Source organism: Chiloscyllium plagiosum, chromosome 28, assembly GCF_004010195.1.
Source record: "Chiloscyllium plagiosum isolate BGI_BamShark_2017 chromosome 28, ASM401019v2, whole genome shotgun sequence".
In the NCBI taxonomy this organism is placed as follows: domain Eukaryota; kingdom Metazoa; phylum Chordata; class Chondrichthyes; order Orectolobiformes; family Hemiscylliidae; genus Chiloscyllium; species Chiloscyllium plagiosum.
The window spans coordinates 18,410,092-18,437,517 of NC_057737.1; the positions used below are offsets into that span (position 1 = coordinate 18,410,092).

Consider the following 27,426-nt stretch of genomic DNA (forward strand, 5'->3'; position numbering starts at 1 on the left):
TTACCAGTAGGAAAAGTGGACTAATCGCAAACCAGCATATCTGCCAGTACCAGCCAGGGCTAAAACCAAGCATTTCTTTAACATCCCTGCAGAAACGTTTCATTCCTAAAGTAGTAAGACCAGAATGGAAAATGAATAGGAATTAATTCAAACAAATGGAAGCTCTATATACAGCAGTTCTTTACTGACATGTTCCCTCTTGGTAATCCTATATGAGAGTGCAACAACTGATTTTTTTTATCAAAAGATCTTCCTAGTCCATCTCCTTATGGGGGTCAAAACCAAGTGAAGTTTTCAGGTGGAGATTATAGGATGGGGCACGTGCAAGTTATGCAAATGTAACTTGGTCACTAAACATATATAACTTTGATTCTACATTATTCTTCATAATTAATTATCAAAACATCCTGCATCATTCTCGCATTTAAAAAGTCCCAATTCAACAAAGGTGCGGGTAAGTAAAAAAGACACTGACATAAAGTTAATGTTGGCAGGGATGACCAAAACTTTGATCAAACTGATGGATTTTAACGTGGCTCTTGGAGGACAATGGAGTAGTTGGGAGGCTCGACTTTGTTTGGTGGATCATATAATAAATGTTTTCCTGATACCTGTGCTGAAGTTTATTTGTCATCAATTTCCACTTATTTAAAATAATCTGTGTTTAGCTTATCTAGAATATTTATTTTATGTTTCTAATTTAGCCATCTCCCTAACTCTTCTTTCAAGGCTGCATTGCTCAAGCTGTGATTTGGAGACACCTGATGAAGGAGCAGCGCTCCAAAAGCTAGTGCTTCCAAATAAACCTGTTGGATTATAACCTGGTGTTGTGAGATTTTTTTTAACTTTGCTCAAGCTGAAATGCAATTTACAGAACAGAAAGACATTTGGTCCAACTGGTCCAAACAGCACGGTGGCTCAGTGGTTAGCACTGCTGCCTCACAGCGGCAGGGACCTAGGTTCAATTCCTGCCCCGGGCAACTGTCAGTGTGGAGTTTGCACATTCTCCCCATGTCTGTGTGGGTTTCCTCCGGGTGCTCCGGTTTCCTCCCACAATCCAAAGATGCACAGGTTAGGTGAATTGGCCATGCTAAATTGCCCATAGTATTTGGTGTAGGGGAATGGGTCTGGGTGGGTTGCTCTTCGGAGGGTTGGTGTGGACTTGTTGGGCCAAAGGGCCTGTTTTCACACTGTAGGGGAATCTAATCTAAACTAGTATTTATACTTCACTCCTCCCACTCTTCATCAACCATCCCTATCAATATATCCTATAAACCTTTTTTCTTTAACTAGTTTCCTCCTAATGCATCTATGCTTTTTGCCTCAACTGCGATATACAAAGACAGGAACAGAAGTGAGCCATTCAAATGATCTGCCATGCTATCCTATATCATCGTAGATAATCAAACATTTTCAATGCATTTTACCCTTCCCAATTGCCATAATCCTCTCTATATGCCATTGGTCATCAGAAATCTATAAATCTCTACCTTAAACATACTCAAACACTGAGGTTCCACAGTCCTCTGGCATGAAGAAACCCAAAGGTTCACAGCCCTCTGAGTACAAAAAAAACTCCCATCTCGGGGTTAAGTGGCATCCCCTTTATTTTTAGGTTGTTCTGGATGTACAACTGGCAGAAACATCTTCCCTGAGTCTATCCAATTATGTATTTTGTAGGTTTCAATCTAATCATGTCTTATTCTTCAAAACCCTAAAGAATACATGCTAGACTTGCTCAATCTCTCTTCAAAGGACAATCCCGTCATCCCAAGAACAAGATTGATGAACCTCCATTGCAGTTCCTCTCTGCCAATAACATCTTTCTGGAGTTGAGGAGGCTAAAATTGCCCACATACTTCAGATGTAGGCTAACCAAGCTCCAATACAATTGAAGCATTACAAATATTCATTCTTAACACATTCTGGTTAAAGGAGTGTATCTTGAGGTCCTTTTTGGACTCCTTACTAATGATCATATATGTGCTTCCTAGTTTGGGATTCTTCATAAATAGTAACATCTTTGCTAAGGCTTCAGTCACAGTTCTTCACTATCACATCAATGTTATACCTGGGATTGCTCGTAACAGATTTTTCTATCAGATCCTTTATCACGGGAGTAGATCATTTTGTTACCTGGTTACCAAACTAATCATTTTAAGCATAATCTGATCAACATATTGTAAAATCTTAGCAAAAGAAACATGATGAAAGGATACATTTTTAAAAAGGACAATCCATTAAAGCCATTTAGGTTCTGAACATCCTGTGCTCCTCAAATGTATAATGATGAGAAATATGTTCAGCAATCTATCTTACTGAATTCAAGTTCCCCCAATGTTGCACACGATTCTTCAGTGTAAATTCACTTACCATAAAACCAAGACACTGCTATTGATTCTAGAAAAACAACAGCAATGATAGCAGCTCCAGTAGCATATTCTTCAAAAAATTTCACCACAAATGCCCCACCCTGAAATAGCAGAAATATATGACCATTATTCATCATTTCAAAACAATTATGAGATGTGGGCATCATTGGCAAGTCTTGCACTTGTTTCCCACTTCCAGTTACCCTTGAACAGAATAACTTACTCTGCCATTTCACAGGATGGTTAAGAGTCAATGTTGTGAGTCTAGAGTCTTAAATTGGGTTAGAATGGCAGGTTTTCTCCCCAGAGTAGTGAACCGAATTTTAACAACAACTTTGCTAAAACTAGCTTTCAATTCCAGATTTTACTAATTTAATTTAAATGTCACCAAGATGGTGTCCCCACAGCATTAACCTGGGCTTGGTTACTACATTATTCCCTAAATGTAAATGCATAACAGAGTCTTGAGGACCTGTCTCTATTGTGTTATTCACCTTCGCAATACAACTAACAAAAGCAACAGTTCATCAAAATACCATTGCATCAACGTTTTGTAGCTATAAGAAAGTGGATGGTACAGTGGTTAGCACTGCTGGCTCACAGCGCCAGGGACCCAGGTTCAATATCTGCCTCGGGCGACTGTCTGTGTGGAGTTTGCACATTCTCCCTGTGTCTGTGTGTGGGTGCTCTGGTGTCCTCCCACAGTCCAACAATGGGCAGGTTAGGTGGATTAGCCATGCTGAATTGTCTGTAGAGTCCTGGAATGGGCAGGTTAGGTGGATTAGCTATGCTGACTTGCCCGTAGAGTCCTAGGATGGGCAGGTTAGGTGGATTAGCCATGCTGAATTGCCCATAGTGTCCTGAGATGGGCAGGTTAAGTGAATTAGCCATGGGAAATGCAAGGTTATAGGGCAATATACAAGACACTTTCACAACAATTAAATCATTTCTTTCCATAATGCTATAATGACACCAAGGTGCCCCAATGTGCTTTACAGACAATTAAGAACTTTTGAAGCGCATAAGCATGGCAACTAATTTGTGTGCAGAAAAGTCCCACAAGGAGATAATGAATAGATAATTTGTTTGGATGACATTGGTGATGGGATAAATATTGGTTAGAACATTTGCAGGGTTATCAGATCCCTCATGTACAAAGTACAAAATCCAATGTACACAACCATTAAAAACAGGAGTTTGAAACTTTAGAATTGGAGAGATACACACATGTAAATGCAAAGGTGAGAGGTGGTTTGACTGATAGAGGTATTAATGAGAAGAATAATATGAATTCTCAGGGGTGTGCAGACAAAGCATGAATGATTTGACAAGATCACAGGTTACAGAGAACAGAGGCTCATTGTCAATTCATCATTTTATTTGATCGGTGGACCACCAGGAATTAAAATCCAGCTAAAAATTGGTATATTGTACAACAAATCAGGAAAGGTTTTTTGATTGCACAATTGTGATCTTGATATCTAAAAGCAGGATAATCCTACACTGCTAAAAAATATGGATAATATTGTCCATGTGGAGGGAGGTCTGGTTTATCCAGAATCAATAGTTTTCAACCAGTTAGTATGTAGGAATAACCCTCTTTAGTCCTCTGCTCATAGAATGATAGTGTCACAGAGATATACAACACGGAAATGGACTCTTCAGTCCAACTCGTCCATGCCAACCAGATATCCTATTTATATCAATTTAGTCCCATTTGCCAGCATTTGGCCTATATCTCTGTAAACCCCTCCTGTTTATATACCCATCCAGAGGTCTTTTAAATGGTGTAATTGTACCAGCCTCTACCACTTCCTCCGGCAGGTCATTCCATAGACGCACCACCTTCTGTGTGAAAAAAAATGCCCCTTAGGTCCCTTTTAAGTCTTTCCCATCTCACCCTGAACCTTGGCTCTCTAGTTTTGGACTCCCCCCACCCCAGGGAATTTTGCCTATTTACTCTGACCATGCCCCTCATGATTTTATAAATCTCCGATGCTGCAGGGAAAATAGCCCTAGTCTATTCAGCCTCTCGCTAGATCTCAAAATCTCTAATCCAAGCAACATCCCTGTAAATCTTTTCTGAACCCTTTCATGTTTCACAACATTCTTCCTATAGGAGGGAGACCAGAATTGCACACACTACTCCAAACGTGGCCGTACCAATGTCCTGTACAGTCGCAACATGACCCCCCAACTCCTGTACTGACCAACAAAGGGAAGCATATCAAATGTTCTTCACTATCCTATCTACCTGCAACTCCACTTTTGATGATCTATGAACCTCCACTCCAAGGTCTCTTTGTTCATTAACACTCCCAGGTCCTTACTATTAAGTGTATAAGTCCTGCCCTGATTTGCCTTTCCAAAATGCAGCACCTCACATTTATTGAAATTAAACTCCATCTGCCACTCCTTGGCCTATTGGCCCATCTGATCAAGATCCCATTGAACACATGCCAGGAAACAATGAGTCAAAATGATAAGCAAGTGTCATTTTGCTCAACAATTTAGAATTGACATCATTCCAGGCATTCCAATTACAGTTAAGTAATAAAGTGTTTGCCTCACATTATGAAGTGCAATAAAAGCAGTTGTGTAACACACTTTCCCAGAAAAAGAAATCTGAGTTGTTTAATGAATGGGGTGGTGAGAAGGATGAAGAAAATCGGCAAGGATTTGAATCTTGAGATTTACCCAAATATTACAAGTTTAAATGATCTGCTTATGATGGGAGCGGTTAAGTCAATGGAGGAGTCTACAGGTTAAACTGAGTCATTCCTCTAACCAAGGAAAGTAGCATGTAGCTGCAATGCACAATGTAGCTAAATGTTTAAATCAATCTGTTTGAATTGACATTCATCAGTGAAACAAAGCAAAATTATAAAGAAAACTTTCCATTTTGGTTACTTGCTGTTGTGAATGCAAAGCTTTCATTCTGTTTTCCCATGTCTTCAAAAGCCCTTTCTAAGACCCAGATCAGACAAGATGTGACCCACATATCTTCCCAGGATTTTTTCAGGTTCAACTTTGATGCAAGTACAATCCCAACAGTGACACTAAGCAAGTCATGCAGGCAGCAAAGGAATGGACCTTCATAGAAGCTACATGGCGATGGCTGCCATGTTTCAGTGAGGAAATACTGTTCAGAGATCCCAAAGTCATTTGAACACAACGGAGATGAGGTAGGTGTGTGAAGGAGGAGGGTGACAATTGGGTTAATGAGCGGGTGAGGATTTAAACAATGATTTGTCAAAGCATAGCCAACCAATAGCCCTCTCCTCTCCTGCAGCTTTAGCGCTGGTTTTGTCTCTCGGTTTGGTATTCTTGCAAATTTCTTTTGACGAGTGCAAGTTTCAAAGTGTCTCTTTTTTCAGCAATATTCAAATTGGCTACAGGTTAGAACAGGTTTTAATTCGTCAAACATTTTGTGGCTAACTATTAAGCTAACGAAGAACCCCTCTGAACTCTCCAACTCTAACTCAGAGTTGGGACTTTGTCAGAGTAGTCCAGACACTGGATCTTTGCCCATGGAAAGTGTAAACTTCCATGGTAATTACCACATAGTCTGTGCATCCAAACCTCCAGGTGGTTCTGGCACACATCTTTCAAGGGATGTCTAATCTCTGACTATTTGGAGACTGGAAGATCTGAGGGGAATTAGGAACTGGACAATACATGCTGCCAAAGCTATCCACACCCACAACGCACAAACAAATATAAGACACTATGTGGCTCATGGCTAACCAATCACATTTTGCATTATGAATTCACAACTGCTGACTTCACCAATTTTCAACTAATACAACAGCAAGAAAAGCTTTTTGTAAGCAATATTTCTGTTTAATAGATGTTTACGCTCTAGAAGGTGGTCATTCTGCCTACTGTATCTATGTTGGTATTCTGCTTTAGCAGTTCAAAGCTAATCCCCTGTCCCCTTCTCTTGTTGCTGCTCTCCAAATTCTTCTGCTTCAAATGTTTGCTTGTCTGGGGGATGAATTTTATGAAACGGTTTCAGCTTTTCCAAAAATGTGTGAAGAATCAAAGAAGCGTTTACAACACAGAAGAAGTCATTCAGCACATCACATCAGTGCTGGCTTCTTCCAACCTCAACTTACCCAGCTCCCCCCATCCTTGTCTTTTCCCTGCATGTTTATTTAAAAGTGGCCATAAAATTAGTGACACTAAAGCAAAGATATGAAATACTAAGTTGCCATAAGGTAAGGACCAGGTGAATCACCTCGTGTACCAATATTAGTAATTTTGCAAATGGTAAACGGCAAACAGGCAAAGTACACACTATGTTTACACATCTTGAATTTATTAAAACAAATGGCACCAAAGTAAATATAATCCAATATTAAACTGAAACTGAAGTTAACAGATATTAAGGAGGCTCTAGTGTAATTATAAGAGTGCAATTGGTATGCAGTTTACGATGATTAAGGTTAAACCTTTCAACTTACATATGTAAGGGTGCTCAAAGCTCCCAAATAGCAGACTATGAGCAGGCCAAGCACAAACCATTCACGATGTTTTCGAAGTAACTCTGAATATTCATCCAGTAGTGCCGTTATCACTCCTTCCAGGCCTGCAAACTGAGGAACAAAAGCAGAAGATCTGATCAAAACTCTTTTTATTTTACATGAACATCCATACTTAATGAATTTTCGAACTCACATGGAAACCATTCATGAATTGTTACTGTTTCTATTGCTGTTAATCCTGCATATATCATTGTAAATGGAAGATGATGATATACAATTCGTTAAAAATAGTGAAAACATCAGTATGGTTTGGAAGGAAGATTAGACACTTTTAAAATGGCTTGAGATCATGGAGGTTTTAGGGTAGTCAGTAGACTCAATTGGCACCTACCCCTTAATTTTGCTGGGGGGAGGGGAACGACTGATAGGGGAGGTGGCCAATCAGGGATCTGAATGGGCCTTCCACTCTACTTGCCCAATCAGTAGCCTGGCTACTCTGGAGCCATAGCATTGAGATTGGTGATCACCACTAAGGAAGTAGGGACAATGTGAGGGCACCTCCACCTTATAGGGACCTGCTGAAATGTGGGTATTAAATAATTTTTGACATGCGGGAAGCCGGCAGGGCCTGAAGTGTAAATGGGAAGCTCTTCCAGTGCCAGCAATGAGCTAGGGTGGGTGCAGGTGCTTGAGGATATCATTTGTAACTAGCAGCTCTCTTCCTGATCCATGGAGTCTTCATGTCAAATGACCCAAACAGGAAACTGCTAAGAGGGAAGCTCCTTGCAGCTAGGGGCCTCTCCACATGCTGAAGAGCTGAGTGGCCACCAAAGAATGCAAATTGCCAGGACAAAAGTGCTCTTCATAGGGCCAATGACCATTTAAATTCACTGCCCACCTCAGTTTGCCATCCAGCCATTCCTGCCTGCGAGAAATTTCACTCTCAGGGGGACGGTGTCAGGATGCTACCCAAATGCTGATTTCCAGCATTTCATCAATCTCCCTGGTCTCTACTCCTGCCATCCAAGGCCAATAAAACATCATCCTTTCTTTCAAAACAGTATATGTATTTATTTAATAAGATGTAATCTCAGAGTGATTCCATTAAACCAACTAAGTATTCAGACAAATGTTTAGGTCCTCTGCGGTAAGGTGGTAATGAGTGTGTTGCTGGAAAAGCACAGCAGGTCAGGCAGCATCCAAGGAGCAGGAAAATCAACATTTCAGGCTGGAGCCCTTCATCAGGAAGAGCTCTGGCCCGAAACGTCGGTTTTCCTGCACCTTAATGCTGCCTGACCTGCTGTGCTTTTCCAGCAACACACTCTCAACTCTGATCTCCAGCATCTGCAGACCTCACTGTCTCCCGTAAGGTGGTAATGTCCCTATCTCTGAGGCAGTAGATCGGGGTTTAAAGTCCCACCTGCTCCAGAGATGTGCCATAACATCCCTGAACAGGGTGACTGGAAAATATTTATCAACGAATGTTGAAGGGCCTGGTGGTGTAATGGTAATGTCTCTATCTCTGGGTCAGGAGGCACGAGTAGAAGTCATACCTACTCTAGAGGTGTCTCTTAACATCTCAGACATGTGATTAGCAATGATCCATAAACAAATTTTAAATACTTTCATATCAAATATCATGCTGTCTGCATGTTGAAATATGAAACAACTCAATACTAGTAAGGCAAAAAAAAAAAATTCAGCAGGTGACTAGTATCGAGGCTCTCTGATCTTTTGCTTACCGTGCTGTCCAAGCCTAATGTGATCAACATTAGGAAAAATATTATAGCGAAAAATGTGGATGCAGGCATATTGGTGATTGCCTCAGCATAAGTAATGAAAAGTAGACTGGGGCCTAGGAGGAGAAAAGCAGAAGCAGATATTATAAACCGATCAGAATAATAAACATACTTTCAATACTTTCTTCCTTTTTAAACCTTTGCATCCTAGCCTCTTGCTTGGAGTCTGCCTTTCTAAGGTACCGGACACATGTAAGGAAGCTCATAATTTCATCGTTCTTACTTTTCTACATGAATTAGTCAGTGAGGCTTGAAGATTAGACTGATAATCAGAAAATACTTTGAATAGCATTCACTCAGTTACTGCTGGAAATCACCAAACTCTGTGCATGCATTTGACTGGAACATTTAAATCAGTTACCACCGGGATTATAAACAATTTACAATCAAATTGTCAAACTATTTATTCAAACTCTTCGATTTGTCGTCCTTAAGGTGAATCCCATAAAGTATATTGCGATTAAATGAAGTTTTTAATTTAGAGGAGGAGACATAGAATTGTTATATATTAAAAATATTTTTAAATATTGTGACAGAAGCTTCAGGTCTCATTGTCAATGTTATTATTAAGACCTTTCATCCAGCTGAACTTCTTCTGTTGACTTGGCATAACATCTCCTCTGACAATTTGAAATAAAGTCCTGGAATTCAGTGGATCCATGATATTAGCAACAAATAACATTAATTAGGTAATTGTGCTGTCTGATACCCCACTGTTAAGTAATTTGAATACACCACAGTCAGGTAGATGGGAGAATTGGAAGCTGCATGGCCAATGGCCACTGTATAAAACCAATGAGATGTGAGGCTGCCTGGCACCAAAATTTACTGAAAATAGATGTTTTGTGATCATGCAGACAGGCAGACACTAGCACAAACCTAAACTGTGGTAATTTGATTTACCTCATGCACTGCCTTATGCTTGTTTAATTCATTAACAGTGACCCCTTCCATCCATTTCACTCCCCCATCCCAACCCCTGCCAAATTTCCTTTTGATGTTGTCTAAATAACATGGAAACTATAGACTTTAGGTCTTCAGTTTCTCAAGTAGTTTGCAATCCCTGTGTCAGTTTGATTTGCTACTAAAGGTGTAAATGGGCACTAACAGCCATAACGTCTAAGATTAACAACCTGCTTTGCATATAGAAAGTCACATTTGGATGTAGGTTAAGGCTAAATCAACCAACTTCGGCCATCTTTTGAGCTGACTTGTAAATGACCCTTGGCATTCACAAAACTTCCAAGATAAACATCAAAATGCACCCAATGAGGGCAACATGATTATTTCTCAATATTAGTAGTTACCTATGATTGACTGCAAAGATTTTAAGCTCAAGAGTGCCATTCAGCAATGGCTTAGGCGACTGTAGCATTCACAATGGCTTAAAGTCAACAACTTCAATCGTGTTGTTGATTTTAATGGGGGGGAGGAGCTATCAGAGTCAGTTTTTCAACTTTTCTGTTTGGGTCTGAAGAAATTATAGCATGTTGTATGTAATGGTTTCCAGGAGTTCTGCACCTGGGACATTATGCTCTAGTCCAACATCACTTCTTTGTTATTTTCTCAATCTTGGCGATTGAAAACGATTTTTGAGGAACTCTAGAACCATGTGGACTGCTGCTGTTCAAAGCGTCAGCTGGCCGTTTCCATCGCAAGGGCAATTAAAAATGGACACAAAATGCTGAGCTTGCCAGCGATGCCCTCATCCCATGAATGAGTTCAAAGAAATTCTGATATTGGCAACAAACCAAAGTCAATCATTTTTACTTGCTTGTTAGTGACTTATCTTGTAATATAAGTTGATTAAATTACTCTCCTGAAAATCAATCTCAGTTATCAATAGTTTATTTAATGTTAGATATTAAAGGAAATAATCATATCTATGAAAGCAATAGTTCTATAATTTCATTTACATTTAGAAATCTCTCTTAAATTTAAAGATTTAATTTTTAGCTACTATATTGTTATAGTCAGCAAATGTTTCAAATAAATGCACTGAAAGATCATGGTTCATAGGAATGGTTTATTTGTCTTTATGCTCCTCTGAGCAATCAGATCAGTGAAAATTAGCTGTTTTGTACAATGCATATGCTAGTATATTTTAGATGGGATCTCTATCTAGCTGAAAATATTAAAACATTATCTCAATAGATTTTTTTAATTAGTTCTGTGATATTAATTTTCATAAAACAAACTATAATTGCGAAAGCAGTTCACTGGTAGTGACCACGTTGTAAATAAATATATTATTTTCTGTATATGTCAGATGTAAGCATGTTGAGGGACCAGGAATCACAACTGTTCAAAATAATTGTCTGTCCTAACCATGAATGGGTTTACTTTGTGAACAGTCTATGGGTTAATCTTTCTCACACTAGGAAGACAGGTACATGGACCACAGGGATAGTAATCAAGGAGTCTCCATCCCTGCTATTTTCCAACAGTTACAAGGTTATCATGTCTGATAATTTTTAAAGAGTTCTTTATAGTATTTTAGTACAGATAGTGAAATTGGCTAATTAATAGAAGATAGCTAAAGGAGGCAAGCAGGGTAAGGCATTTTCAGGATGGCAGCCTATAACTAGTGGAGTGCCACAGGGACCAGTGCTAGAGCCACAATTATTTATGTTTATATTAATGATTTAATGATAGAAGTCAATGTATTATTACCAAGTGTGTGTATGAATCAAAAATAGGTGGGAAGCAATGACTAAGCATGATGCAAAGAGTCTACAGTGACAGACAGATCAGGTGATGGTATATAATGTGGGAAGATGCGAGGTGGTGTACTTTGGCAGGAAGATTGATAAGATGAATATTAATTTAATGGGGATTGACTGCAGAAAGCTGCAGCACAATATAATTTGGAAGTCCTTGTGCATAGGTCACAAAACACTAGCACCCAAGTTCAGCTGATAATAGGGACTGTTAAGTTGACTGATGATCTTTAGTTTAAAGAGAATGGAGTATAAAAATAGGGAGGTGTTGCTAAAACTAGACATAGCACTAGTCAAACCATACCTAGAAAACTGAACAGTTTTGGACTCCTTATCTAAGGAAAAACACCCTGCTACTGGAGGCAGTCCAGGTAAGGTTCACAAAATTGATTGAGTATGTTTGGACTTTCTTATGAAGAGAGATTGAGTAGGTTAGGCTTGTACTCATTGGAGTTTTGAAAAATGAGTGGAGACCGCATTGAAATGTAAGATTCTTAAGAACTTGACAGGGTAGATGCAGAAAGGGTTGAATCCACTTGTGGGAGAATCTAACACCAGAGGGCACTGTCTCAGAGTAAGAAGTTGTCCATTTAAAACAAAAATGAGAACTTTTCTTATCTTAAGACAGTAGTGAATCCGTGGAATTCTTTACTGCTTAGCACTGTGAAGGCTGGATCATTTAACAAATAAAGGCTAAGACAGACATATTTTTAATCAATGTAGGCACCTAGAGTAATTGGAATAGGCTAGGAACGTAGAGTTGAGGATTATCAAATCGGACATTAACTCAATGAATTGTGGAGCAACCTCAATTGGCCGAATGGCTCTGCCTGTTCATGCATCTTACCGTCTAATAAGTGGTGTTCATGTTATTCCTGAGAGACCACAAGCTTTTAGTGATTGGAAAGCAAATTATAAGTCGCCTCACCAATTACTTTCTCATCAGAACTCTCAATCTATTAAAAACTACCCTTCTGAATAATAAAAAGGTACACAGTGATTCGAATTGTACATTTTGAGAAACACACCATTGTCACTGGTTATGAACTTCTGGAACTGTCGGAAGTTTGCATTTTATTATTGCAATGTCATCCTACCGGTGTCTTTGGCCACATCTGCCACTTCTTCATTCCTCTTTTCTGCCATGTAGCCAAGGACAGTAAACATAACACAACCAGACATGAAACTGGTCAAGCAGTTCACAGCGCTGATAACCAAAGCATCCCTAAAGCAAGTAAACAAGAAATAGTCCATTGCCTGAATTCAATTTAGGTCACATTTTAATTTCTCACAAATTATTGTTGAGTAAACTTTTTGAATTTTGTTGTAAAATCATCTAATTATTATACAGAACACTCACTGCATGGTTTTAATGCATTCAGAGACCTTGTTAATTAAGCTGGGATGCTATTCAGTTTGCTCACTAAAATGGGTATCTGAGTTTTACTCAATGTCCCACATCACAAAATAAAATGCAATGGTTAAAATGTAAAGCAGGCATTCAGCTGCATTATACAAAGTTTTTTTTAGATACTAAAGGCTTCAAGAGTATTGTGAGAAAGCAGGAATACAGCACTGAGATAGAAGATCAGCTATGATCATAATGAATGGTGGAGCAGGCTCGAAGGGCTGAATGGCCTACTCCTGCTCCTGGTTTCAAAATGGAAATGGTTCTTTCATAATGTGTGCAACAGGTGCAGTTCCTGGATAGCCATCATTTATCATCTGCAAATCATTTTTTTCCAATCCTATTGACTCTCCTCCCTTATGCTTTAATGAAGCATGTTGATACTATAATCCTAAAATGAATAGTTAATCAGATGAGAATGTCACTGGATAGGAATGACTTAGCTTTTTGGTAAAACACCTACACATCCAAAAATAAGAACTGAAAATGCAAGAAACACTCAGCAGATCAGACAGTACCTGTGGAGAGAGTAAGACTCAGATCATTTATGAAAGGTCACCAACCGCATACATTTAACTCTACATTTCTCTCCACAGTGCTACTCATCATTCTGAGTATTTCGGGAATTTTTTGGTTTTACTTTAGAGTTCTAGCATTTGCAATATTTTATTTCATATATTCAATTTTGTAACTCGACTGAATGTTTTATCATTGTTATTTTTATTAGTCTGATACATTTTCTATCAAAACCTTCATAATGTTCCCAATTGATAGGAGCTGTGAGTTGGCATTATCCCATCGTCTGCCCAAATAGATGGAGTGAAAATCTCAATTTACTTTGCTACAGGAATGGCCCTGTATCCAAAGTCTTAGTCTATGTATTTTCCAATGATTGAAGACACACTCAATTTATCACAAAACTGGTGCAGTGTTATCCAGTGCACCTTTAAGTATAGGAAATGTTATTGGGGTTAAACTTGCTCATCTGCCTGGCCCTTATCATAATTGACTTTGATCTGAACAATGGGAACTAAAAGTGGATTTTGTTCTTCATTTGCCTGCATTGGCACACACAATCCTACCGGGAGCCAAGCTTCAATAATTGCAGTGATAAGTGCAAGCCTAAACAAGATAACTTTCTGAAAAGAACTCCATATATTGTTTAACAGACTGACTTGTAACAGTTGTTATTGAATTTGTTGTAGCTGGCGAATGCCAAGAGCACACCAAATCCCGGGCCAAGCGAAAAGAAAATCTGTGCAGCAGCATCCACCCACACCTGGAAACAAAAGAAGAGAAGCTATTCAAAACATTATTAAACTTTACAGCTATAAATCTCAGCATTATTACAATCATTATTAAACTTCACAGCTATAAATCTCGACAGTGCATCAGACCACCAAAAGATATATTAAACTTTTAATTCCAACATGCATTTTTTTTTAAACACCAAGAGGATTATGACAGCTGATTGCAGATGTAAATCCTGTGCAGATCTATGGCAAGGCACATAGGGGTGTCTCAAAAAGAAAGATTAAAAAGGTAGAGATGCAGGTCGTTCTGCTATAATGGCATGTTTCGTTAATGCAAATTTGCTGTAACGCGATTGATGAATTGGGAACATGGTTTCTAAAGCGTGAGCTTTTAAAATACGTGTTGGCTGTAATGCGATTACATCGCCAATACTTTAAGCGCTGTTTGGAAAGCACCATTGTTCTATATTGCAGGGTTGCACAAAGATACAACAATTGTGTTATAGAAGAACCACCTGTAATGAGAGGCTGATTCTAGTTTAGAGTGGTGCTGGAAAAGCACAGCAGGTCAGGCAGCATCCAAGCAGCAGGAAAATTGACATTTCAGGCAAAAGCCCTTCATCATGCCTGAAACATCGATTTTCCTGCTCCTCGGATGCTGCCTGACCTGCTGTGTTTTTCCAGCACCACTCTAATCTAAACTCTGATTTCCAGCATCTGCAGTCCTCACTTTCGCCTATGAGAGGCTGATTGCCTTGTCCCCTCAGCAGGGAGTGAGCTTTTGCAGACGTGTTTGTGTTCCTTTTCTGAAGAGGTTAAAAATATAATCCCTGGTCTATGTGCTAGTGGCCTGACATGCTAGTGTGTGGTCTGGCATATTGTGAAGGGCATAGCTTGAGAAAATCCATTAAAACACTCCTGCAAAGCATTACAAGAATAGGACACTTTCTTCCTTAACTACTGGCAATCAGTCACTATCAAAAGGAACCAGGACAAAAGAGTTTCAACAAAGCCAAAAATTTGAAAATCATCTACTCAACTACAAATACTGATACTACTGTATCATCCAATGTAACAGCCACAATATTATACAGTCCACTCTTCATGAATCACTCAGAAACTGACCTATATATTTTATTTTTTGCTTTCATCATTTCTTTGGACTCACGTTATTTTTGTTATCTGTTTGTGTGTGTGCAGAGTTATTATTTCTTCTTGTGTTCAGTAACAAATAAGCCCAATTTCTTTGTAAATTCAAGAATGTCTGGCTATTTGGTCCCTTTTAAAACATTAAATCATTTGCTCTGGGCGAAAGGGATCCTATTCAAATTAGCCTTGTTGCGACCAATGAGGGGTCAGGTAAAGAAAGAATGGGAGCCAGTTCAGTCCTTGTCAGCTGAGAGTTTAATGATTTGAGGTAACCCATGTGGAACCATAAGAAATGGAGAAACCTCTTCTGAAAACTGCATAAAATAACGGACAAAGATTTGCCCCATTATTTCAATCCTTAAATCCACAAAGATGTAAACTATTCCCTTCATATTGTCAGCACCTTCAGCAAATTGCCCTCAAAGTCTCTGCTTTTCTAAAGAAAAGAATATGGACTCAGCTATATTCCATAAAGGAGACGTGTTAAACTGTAAAGTAATCCTGTATAACAACATTTCATCAGTAATGAGGTGGTCATATCACTGTGCACTTCATGAATCAAAGATTTTTCATGTTTTTCCAATTAAGTCATCCCAATCATGGTACTCATTATTTAACAACTGTACTGACACCGATGATGGCAATACACTGCATAAAATAACTCATCGTTCTTTGACCCATCCAAAGACTTTTCAGTCTTTTGCATCAAACGGGGTCACTACTGCAGAGATAAAAATCCAAGTGTCATGGTATAACAGGTAAGAATTGAAGTGGGAAGTTAGGTGGTTAATCACTGTCAATAAATTACAATTTTAAACTGAGTGAGTCTGACAATCTCAAATCATAACCATGAAGGTTAATGACTGACACATTTTGCCTATTTCTGTGTGGGGTGTTGCAATGTTGCAAAGAGGCAATATTCAACTTCCACCATCAGGTGCTGCCACCTGAGCTTGTGCAGTTCAGAAAGATCAGTGATGTATAGATGAATCTATACCTGAGTATTACATTCGACATCCCTGATAGCCTAATGTAGTACCAATCTGGATAACAGATTCATTTGAAAAATAAGGCTCTCTTATCCTGTCACCATCAATCAGTTTGAATCCACAATTCGGGACACACCACCTTATGAATCTTTCACCTTCTAACTCTCTTTGAACAATATTGCCAATTCTACGCCCAAGAGTGGCTAATTATGGCTCAGCATTATTCATGCTAATGTCCTCAGATGATGGTTCAGATTACTCATTCTCCATTATTGTAGCACAACGTTGTAGTGTCCCTATCTCTGAGCTAAGAGGCCTGGGCTCATGTCCCACCTGCTCCAGAAGTGTGCAACAATGTCTCTGAATAGAAAATTACCTGTAAATCACAAAGAGGCAGAAAAACATCCTTCCTTGACTACAGACCTAAAGATAACACTGATTTAATCCACCATGTGGCCCAATTTTGGATTTGAATGTCAGCTAACTTTTAAAAGGTAAAAGGTAGAAGGCTAAGAGGATAGTTGAGGAGAAACATTATTCACTCAGAGAGCAGTGGGAGTCTGAAAGGATAAGTCAGATGCGACTCATAATATTTTAGTATTTAGCCATCCACCTGCATTGCCATAGCCTCTTGGGCTATGAGCCAAAAGCTAAACAGGATTAATATGGTCAGATCTCTGTTGACATGTACAGACGCAGAGGCTGTTTGACCTCCTGTGATGTAAATGTCTGTAGGTCCAAATGGGCAACCACTCAGTGTACGCAATCCACCTATTTTAACCAGGCAGTGAACAGCTCTACCAGCTGTACTCCAATGTACTCTTTTGGATGTATATCTCAGATCCAAGAGATTGTGAAAGGTGTTATAAAAATGCAAGTCCCTTCTTTCACTTGGTGTTATATTTCTTTAATATAATCCAAGATAACTAATGTTCCATTATAATACTTATTGAACGGTCAGTCAATCAGATAATAGTGTATGCTGAGATACTGAGTAAATTTAAGGAGGAGGCAGACAGATTTTTATCTAGTAACTGATTGATGGATTATGGGTAGCAGATGGAAGAGTGGAGTTGAGGCTGAGATGAGATCAATCAAGATCCTATCAAATGGTGGAACTACCTACTCCTGCTCCCAGGACTTCTATTCTTATGAGATCATTACAATTACCTGCCCTTCATAATCCTAGATTTCTGGCTTTGTGTGGATCCCCGGAGACAGGCAATGGTTTGTGATAAAACCAGAGATACAATCAATAAATTATAATATCCTGAAAACTGGGATTTCTGGAGAATTGACATAGTTACGCAAGTAATAAATAATAGTACCTTGTTTGTTTGCTGAGTCATTACTTGTCATTTTATATTGATATTGAACACAAACTGACAAATCCCATTTAATTAAAGCACAGATTAAATCGCCACTCCTGAGTTATTATGCATTTCCAAGTAACGCAGTGGGTTAATAATTCCATGGCCATATTTCCATTTGCTGTCTGGGATGCTATTTTTGAGAGACTGTTTTGTTTTTAAACAATAGCAACAATTAAACCACGTCAAAAATTACAATGAAGGTTTTCATACACAGGAAAGGCAGATAGCTACCCAGGAATTAAATCGTTTACACATCTAGTTATATAGACTTGCTGTACAAAGCTGATGCTGCAAATTTCTTTAAAATAAGGTCTGTGACATGATGAACTAAATCATAGACACCCTACAATGTGGAAGCAGGCCAATCAGCCCATCAAGTCCACACCAACTCTCTGAGAGCATCCCGCCCAAGCTCATAACCCTACTCTATCCCAGGCTAAACCATCTAGCATGCATATTGCAGGAGACTATGGGCAATTTAGCATGGCCATCCATTTAACCTGCATATCTTGGGACCGTGGGAGGAAACTGGAGCACACCGAGGAAATGCATGCAGAAACAGGGAGAATGTGCAAGCTCCAGTGACAGTCACCTGGGTCCCTGGGGATACAGTGAGGAAGCAGCATTAACCACTGAGCCACCATGCCACCTTCCACTGAGTCACCATATCAATAAGAGGGAGTGTGGAGTGGGGTAAATCTCTACTGCAAACACAAGGTGAGGTGAATCCCTTTAAATAATAACAATTCTTAACTTCTGTTCTAGTGGCAGATTTTCATATATAAGGCTTTACATGCTGTAAAATAGCTGTGTGTCTTGAGCATTCATTACTCAGAGCCCTAAAGCTTCACCATCACATTTCTCTCAATAAAAGGTAGTTTGAGAAATGACAACCAATTCTTACACTTTACATCTTCTTATCAATGATTGGAAGAAAGGAGATGCAATAAACAACCTTGGTGGAGATTAATATAAATACCCATCATTTACTCTTGATATTAGTAATATTGACACCAATTTTGGAAAAGTACAATAGTTTCCATCTCTTTTTTTGAAATACCACGCATGCAAAATAAAAACCAAGATCCAAAAAGTGCCTGGAGCTCACCTTTATATAGTGGGGAGGGATCCTACTAAGTAGATACCATGTCTAAGTGCTATGACAAATACAGGTTATTTCCTTTTTTGAAATTTGTAAGCAATGCTGACAAGGCAGTGTCTCTTACCCGTGTCAAGTTCTTCTGAGGATGTTATGAGTCAGCCACATCTTGTGGATTGTAGACTTCTGTAGCCAAGCTGGGTAAGGGTGACTGGCTGCCTTCCCACAAGGACATTAACGAACCAATTTGTTTTTATGGTGATCCAGTAACCATCATGGTCATCTTCTCTGGTGCCAAACCTCAAATTACCAGATTCGTTGAAATCAATTTTGTGACTTATTACTGTCTCTGGGTTGCTAATACAGTCCCTACCACTTATAATGATCCAATCATTCCATTATAAGCATTGGACAATGTATCGTCTTGACAGAGACTAAACTTTTCTCTCCAGCAGTCTAGTAACCACCTTCCCTTCCCCCCCCCCGCCCAGTGCATTTACCGCCTTCCTTAAATAAGATAAAAACTACATCAAGTTTTTGAAATGCTAGTTTCTCTAATGCCCTTTATGTCGAAAACAGAAAGATCCTTATTTTTATATTTAATTTCCCTCAATAATAAAAGACAACATTTCATTAGCCGTCTTAATTACTTGTAGTATCTGCAAACTAACTTTGTGACTCATCCACTAGATCCCTCTGTACCTCAGAATTCTACAGTTGTTCTTCATTTAAATAATGAACTTTTTTTACTGTTCCTGCCAAACAACTTCATATGTCATGTTATATTCATTGTGCCAGATTTTTACTCACTTACTCAACTTTTCTACATCCATCTGCAACTTTTGTCCTCTTTTTTTCACAACACGATCACTTTTCTACCTATTTTCACGTGATCTTAGCTACTGATCTTTGCTCCCTTCATTTAAGTCTTTGATATAAATTGTAAAAAGCTAAATGACCAGAACAGATGCCTGCAGGACTCTGCTTGTCACATCCTGCTAATCAGAAAAAGACTCATTTGTGTATACTCTGTTATCTGCCAGCCAGCTAATCAGCTATCCATGCTAATGTGTAATCCTTTAATAAAACTCAGAATCATGAGCATAGAATAGAAGGGATTTAAATACAAAGACAATATAGTAATGAGATAGGAAGACCTTCCGGAATTTCCAAAATGACCTAACTTCAATTCATGATTATCTAATCATTAGAAAGTGAACTAAAAAGGCAGCATGAAAGAACTTCCATCACTACGCCAACAATTTCTTTACATCCAATTAAGTACTTTTGGAATGTATTCACTGTTTTAATGGAGGGAAACATGCAATTCAATTTATGCACAAGTTCTTGTAAAGCAAAAATGAAGTAACCACCAACTATTCTACATTTAGGGACACCGCATGTGGAAAAAAGGTGTTTTGTAATGGTGGGACAGCTGAAGCTCTTAGATGCACTAAATAGCCTGCTTCTGTGCAGTTTTCACTCTAAGAGAAATAATTAAGCCATCTCAAGATACTGAACTGCTGTTTAGTAGTCAAACACAGTAGCCAATTTGCTGACAGCAAGGGAAATTGATCCTGATGCTGGGTCACCTCCCATTCTTTGAATCATGCTGTGGAATCTTTTACATTCACCCGAGCAAGCAGCCTCTGTTTGAAAAGTCACCCAAAGACAGCGCTTCTGACAGTGCAGCAGTTCACCCATACTTTATTGGGGTATTAACATTTCCTGGTACAGTCTCTACACAGTTAAATTGGAACCCACTGACCTCCTGACTCAAAGACAAGAACGTGATTCACTAATCCAAGGCCAATGCATAAAATTCATGATTGGATCATTTTCTAATATGCAGGGCTACCATGAGCCAAAATGCTGAAAAGTAATATTTCAGCTTGTGGTTTTATTCCTGGCCACTGAAAAATAAGGTTATCATTTGGGTGGTTATTTTGTTGAAAATGTGTTGCTGGAAAAGTACAGCAGGTCAGGCAGCATCCAAGGAGCAGGAGAATCGACGTTTCGGAAGAAGGGCTCATGCCCGAAACATCGATTCTCCTGCTCCTTGGATGCTGCCTGACCTGCTGCGCTTTTCCAGCAACACATTTTCAGCAATGGTTACAATGTTCTTTAGATGTGTTAGTGTACTCTTATTTTGCCTGTTACGGTTGCCTATCTTTCTGTTGTGCTCTGTTGTTGACTTTAAGCTCCAGTAGACAGTATGCTGGGCTGTAATCATTTGTTACCGGGTGATATCTCTTGCCCTGACTACTGACCCAAGACCAGACGAATGCTCCCACCTGGGCCAGTTAGGACTTGAACTGCTCAATTTTGAGCTGGAAATACAATTGTCAATTCAGTATCTGTTCACATCTAATAAGTGTGGAAAATGAACTATTAATCTTGAGTAGATAATAGCAGCAGTTAAGTAGCTGCCAGGTTTTGTTGAGTTAGAGGAAATGATAAACAGTTGTATTAAAAGTTAAGAACAAATGTTGTAAGGAACAAACAAATAAATAAACGTTGGTAGTTTCCTCTATAGCTCCATGACTGGATGAAACGGTCTTTAACTAATGGATATGGGTCTCATGTAAAGAGAAAACAATAGCTTCGGTGGATGGAATTACTCTTAACATCCACATCAAGTTCAGATTCACTCACTCAGACACTAGGCTGACACTTTAGTGCAGCACTGAATGAGTGCAGTGTTGCTCATATTTCTTACAGATGTGACATTCTGCGATCTAGTAATGAACTCCCCCTCAACAACAGAAATGGATGCTACATTGAACAGAATAAATAAAAGGAAGATATGACTGATACCATTGTATATTTTAGTGGAAGACATCAGCCAAGCTGTCACACAAAAGTCCATCATTTACTTATCTTTAAAAACTGCAGAGAAGGAAACATACTGAACTTCTTAGCAGAGTTTCATCTTCAGACACTGCTAATGATCTGGACACCAACTACAGAATTCCTACAGTCCAGAAAGAAGCCATTTGGCTCATCAAGTCTACATTAAACCTCCCACCCCATAATCCTGTATGGGTTTTTTAACCATGACGAACCCACCTAGCCTATACATCCCTGGACACCACAGGGCAATTTTTAGCATGTCCAATCCATGTAACCTACACATCTTTAGACTGTAGGAGGAAACTGAAGCACTCAGAGGAAAACATCTGTGGGGGGGGATCATGCAAACTTCACAAAGACAGTCACCTAAGGTTGGAATCAAACCCAGATCCCTGGTACTGTGAGCCACTAAACCACCCTAATGTTCCAAATTGTACCCATTTTGAGATGTTATTTTTCTTGTGTGTCCACTCAAACTCATTGACTTATCACTGACCACAAAAGCTGCCATGATCCATGAAATAAGAATTTTTTTTCAGAAATATTCCTCAATATCCTTACGGTAATCCGTAGCAGTTTGATTAATGAAGTTGAAATGGTGTGGTCACAAAAATACACATATTTAAATCAATCCACCACCACAACCTGATTCTAAAAGACCCTGAAAGAGATTTCAGAGTAAAGAGAACTGTATCCAAGTTACACTAGTCACTTTGTAAATTTCATAAAATGCAAACATTTTTACAAAGTTCTTATTGGCATCCTTGCATCCAAAAGAACCATTTATTTTTCTGCCTCTCCAAAGATGTGTGGATGAATGCCAGTAACAGAGACTCCCATTGTAGATTAATTCATTCTGGGAGCGTGGGCTGTTTTGTGGGAAGGGCTGGCTCCTAGCACAATGTTTTTTTGAAAATAATGCATGAGATTGTGGAAACCTGATTTGTGCCAAACCTTATTAGTGTTTAAGGTTCTTCAATCTTCAATGCAAGTTAGGTCAACTTTAATTAAGTTACTTGAGAAGAATCTAGCACAACCAAGTAGAAACGCTAAGCTGTAGTTTTCAGGACAGAAGATGAATTTAAATGCATGCTGATCAATAAACTGCAAATGCATACAGCTGTGGTTGAGTGTTGTATGGAATTTTAGAAATAATTTTACTTTAATGGCCTCGAGAGGCCTCTCTGGGTCTCAGTGCTAGAAGTTTTCTGAGTAATGTATGATCTTTGTGTACTGGGCCTAGGAGGTGCATGTTTCATACTGTTTTGGATCTTTATGTATTCACTTGGAAGGGCTGAATGTCATCTTTGTAAATATTCAAACCTTAGACATTTTAATTCTCTTCACTTACTTAATGTTCATTATTTCCTACAAGATGACCAGGCAAAGATCTAAAAAAAATTGATGGAAGAAATAAAGAGACATGCTATTGAGATTTTGATCTTGCATTTGTCAGGACAGGTGGAAGAAGGGAACAACTGCACATGCAACAGTGAGCTGATTGGGCGGCACTCTTAAAGATTCTTTCATGGGATGTAGATGTCATGGGCAAGGCCAGTATTTGATGCCTTTCTCTAATTGCCTTTGAACTGAGTTGCTAGCTTGTCCATTTCAGAAGGCAGTGAAGTGAATCTACAGTCATATATATCCCAGACCAGCTAAGGATAGTAATTTCCTTCTCTGAAGGATATTAGTGAACCACACAGGGTTTTACAACAAGTAATGGTAGATGACAGTCATCATCATTACAGAAACCAGCTTTCAATTCCAGATGTATGAAGTAAATTTAAATTGAGATTTGAACCCATATCCCCTAATCATTAGCCTACAGTGATGTTACCACAATTCCATCATCTTCTCTGATGGACCCTGACTGTTTGAGATGTTGTCAAGGCAATGCCTTGACAATCAGGGTTCACTTGCCAGCCAATCAGCAACCCATTTCTCATGCAAAAGTAGATGATTAAATGAATAAATTACTATTCTCTTTCAAATGTGGCATTCTTACAAATGTCTTGATGAGCGCATAATGTAAAGTTTCATTAGCTGTTTCTTTACTCAGTGATGTTCAAGTTCGGTAATATTAAGCAACTGTGGATAAAGATAAGGCATGTCCAAGGACACAATATTCCCTCAGTACCACACTAACTTGTTAGCCTAGAATTTTCACTCCAGCATTATCTATCCCCATGACTTGCTAACTCAGTGATCACATCCTCTACAGGCAAATTATCTCAAATTTCACATATGAGGTTTGATCATTTGCATGTGATACAGTGGGTAAAGAGACAGTGCCTTTGAAGTTGAACTGCAGATTCTTGTGGAGCGAAAGAAAATACAGAGGAAGAGATGGACGAGGCAAAGTAACTATGGGAGTGGCCATTTTACTTTATTCCCTTAATTGGGCAGGCTGCAATAATACCACCATTTCCTTTATTGGTCAGAGTATTGAGTACAGGAGTTGGGAGGTCATGTTGTGGCTCTACAAGACATGGGTTAGGCCACTTTTGGAATGTTGCGTGCAATTCTGGTCTCCTTCCTATTGGAAGGATTTTGTGAAACTTGAAAGAGTTCAGAAAAGATTTGCAAGGATGTTGCCAGGGTTGGAGGATTTGAGCTATAGGGAGAGGTTGAATAGGCTGGGGCTGTTTTCCCTGGAGTGTCGGAGGCTGAGGAGTGACCTTATAGAGGTTTATAACATTATGAGGGGCATGGATAGGATAAACAGACAAAGTCTCTTCCCTGGAGTGGGGGAATCCAGAACTAGAGGGCATAGGTTTAAGGTGAGAGAGGAACTTTTTCCTTGCAGAGGGTAGTACGTGTATGGAATGAGCTGCCAGAGGAAGTGGTGGAGGCCAGTACAATTGCAACATTTAAAAGGCATCTGGATGGGTATATGAATAGGAAAGATTTGGAGGGATATGGGCTGGATGCTGGAAGGTGGGACTAGAGTGGGTTGTGATATTTGGTCGGCATGGACCGAAAGGCCTGTTTCCAGGTTGTACATCTCTATGACTCTATAATTGATCCGGTGCACACTACATATGTTCCTTTCACTTAAACAAAACTTGGTACAATTCCCTTTCAGTGTCATGGTTCCAAAAAAGGTATTGTAAAAGTACTGTTTTGCAAATTTCAGAGCAGTTTGATAGCATTTAGAGTGCTAAATCTTAGACTGTGGCTGCCTGGTAGATCCCAGAGGATCTGAAATGCAGTAAGTCAACAGAATTAAATCAAAGGCCACTGTAGTTCTGGTTGACTCACCTCAGTGGTAAGCAGTTTGTTCCAATCAGGTTTAAGGTAGAAGAGCAGTCCTCGCCAGGCCCCAGGTAGAGTGGCACCCCGTATCAGGAGAATAAACAGTACAACGTAGGGGAAAGTGGCTGTTACCCACACAACCTGCACAAGAAATAACAACTTAGGCAGTTTTAAAAATGAAAACAAACACACATTCTGTGCGGTTCCGCGATATTTGCAATAAATAGACTAACTGCTGTGAAGGTTCCAAACTAATCAGAGTAATTTATGACATTATGATGTTAGTGCAGGTCAGTTTAAAAACTGCAATGGTGCTTTATTCTGCCGGGGAACAAGGTTCCGGAGATTCGGAGTTCTGTGATTGCAAGCTTCAGTGCAGATTCAGACTGCAATTTGTGAGAATGGAAGATGACTAGGGTAGCTCTGCATGACACAAGTTACTGGAGTGGTCTCATGAATCTGCCACAGCTGGCAGATATAAACATCAGGCTGTGGTCATCATCTCCTGGAAGGAAACTCTCCACCAGGGACCAGGTGAGGACACCAGTCACTGGCAAGGCAGTATGCCCTGTCCAGAGGCCCTGCCAGTGCCACTCTGAACTGGCTGCCAGGAAGAGGTGACTAACAAGGAAAAACCTACTGACTCAGCTTCATTCATCCATCCAGATAAACCCAACATTTCCATTCATTGTTATGACTAAATATTTAAGAAATGATTTCACAATACTGTATCCCCGCCCATTCAGTCCAAGAGTGGAAAGGACCTTATGTTACCAGGGCTTTCCACATTTGAATCCCCACTGTCTCCTTGTACAATTTGTACTGGTTAAATTAATAAGGTGTTTATGGTGCCACTGACTACCTAATATAATGTCGATGAATAGTCTGAGATGACTAATTTCCCAATTTCATTTTCCTCTAGTAATGGCAAAGGTGCTTGGGTTTTGGTGACTATCCATGACAAAGACTGGAGCTCAGGACCTCAGTAAACTGGAGATCAAATCTATATTTCATCATTGAGCCCCTTGCCCTCCACAGCACATCGGTGAACGGAAATTGTGCATCACACCACTTTCCTGGGTGCTCCTCACTTTCAAAGTGTCTTTAAAACAGTAATAGAAAACACAGCTCAAAATTAAATGTAAGTCTGGAATAATTGGGCTTGCAAATAGCCAACAATTCTCTAGAACCCTGTGTCTGGGAAAAGATAGCAAGGCGGCAAGTCTGAGAGACAGCAATCCCAGACCCATGGGCAAACTCTTGATTCGAATGCACGGAGACTGTGCATTCTGAGGCCCCGGGCTGATAGCATGCCCTTGGAGTAACATGACAACTGCTGCAGAGAGAAGCGATGGAACATCAGCAGAGCTTCCAGAGGTTATGCACATCCACCCAGAGTCTAGATCAGAATGGTGCCGGAAAAGCACAGGTCAGGCAGCATCTGAGGAGCAGGAAAATTGATGTTTCGGGCAAAGTCCTTCATCAGGAATGCAGACAGGGAGCCTCCAGGATGGAGAGATAAATGGGAGGGGGGTGGGGAGACTCACAGAGATTCTTGTGGAGAGAGGAAGAGGTAGGCATCCTTGCAAGAGGATTCGCAGCAAGGTTAAAATCAACTAGGCAAAAGTGAGGACTGCAGATGCTGGAAATCAGAAACCAATCAAGCTCTAAGTCAGGTGTGTACATATACACAATTTCCTCCTTCAAGAGCTTAGTGACAACAGCAAGGTAAGAGCTGCCTGAAGTCTTCACCAGCTAAGAGAAGCATATACCTTCACTTGGGGTCTACATTTATTTAGTATCTAAAAAGACTGAGCCTTGTTTCTATTATGTCTTTCACTCATTCTTACTTCTCCCCAACTAGCTGTTGCTGGAAGAGTTCTTACCTGCAGTCCAACCTTGCTCCAACAATGGCCTGGAAGGAATGGAATGTGGTGTGATCATCCAACTCCTCAGCTTTGTTATTATGCACCCAGAAACTGGGCAATGCAGAGCAAAATGAAGGATGCATCAGCAGAAGGGATGGCATGGTGGCTCAGTGGTTAGCACTGCCGCCTCACAGCACCAGGGACTCGGGCCCAATTCCAGCCTCAGGCGACTGTCTGTGTGGATTTTGCACATTCTCCCAGTGTCTGCGCGGGATTCCTCCAGGTGCTCCAGTTTCCTCCCACAGTCTAAAGATGTGTAGGTTAGGTTAATTTGCCATGCTAAATTGCCCAAAGTGTGCAAGGCTAGGTGGATTAGCCATTGGGAACTGCAGAGATAGGGTTGGGACAAGTGGGATGCTCTTCGGACAGTCAGTGTGGACTCAATAGGCTGAATGGCCTGCATCCACACTGTAGGGATTCTGCAAGTGAAAACAGGTAAGGCTTTATTGAAATCTTTCTGTAAAGGCAAAACAGGTCACAGGAACCAGCTGTGTGTTAAGATGTCCTGAAGTTGGTTTACACACATAGCTTACTGCACGTTGCCTCTGGACCAAAGATCCCTCATTCAGACTGGCCAGCTGCTCCTATATATGGTCAATGTCAGAGGTGCAATGGTGACGATGTTCCAAAGTTGTTCAGAACACAGCAGACCATCTTCATACATGAAACCTATACGGAGACATGAAGCATTCCAACTGATTGATCTAGGCTCCTGATTCATAACTTTAGAAGTCCCAA

General features: G+C 39.8%; 1 protein-coding gene across 5 annotated transcripts in view; it reads right to left on the reverse strand.

Annotated features, from left to right (window-relative positions):
• Nucleotides 1-27,426, reverse strand: part of LOC122564004 (sodium-dependent serotonin transporter-like) — a 58,411-nt gene that overhangs the window by 8,532 nt on the left and 22,453 nt on the right. For all 5 annotated transcript variants that reach the window (XR_006315791.1, XM_043718424.1, XM_043718426.1 and 2 more), the window contains exons 7-13: nt 24,767-24,901; nt 13,962-14,065; nt 12,476-12,603; nt 8,602-8,714; nt 6,839-6,970; nt 2,374-2,473; nt 5-105 (exon numbers count right to left, since the gene is read on the reverse strand). Coding sequence is in view for 4 of the 5 variants with exons in the window: in XM_043718424.1 (XP_043574359.1) it covers nt 5-105; nt 2,374-2,473; nt 6,839-6,970; nt 8,602-8,714; nt 12,476-12,603; nt 13,962-14,065; nt 24,767-24,901 (813 nt within the window). In the remaining variant the exon portion in view is untranslated. The remainder of the gene's footprint in view (nt 1-4; nt 106-2,373; nt 2,474-6,838; nt 6,971-8,601; nt 8,715-12,475; nt 12,604-13,961; nt 14,066-24,766; nt 24,902-27,426) is intronic.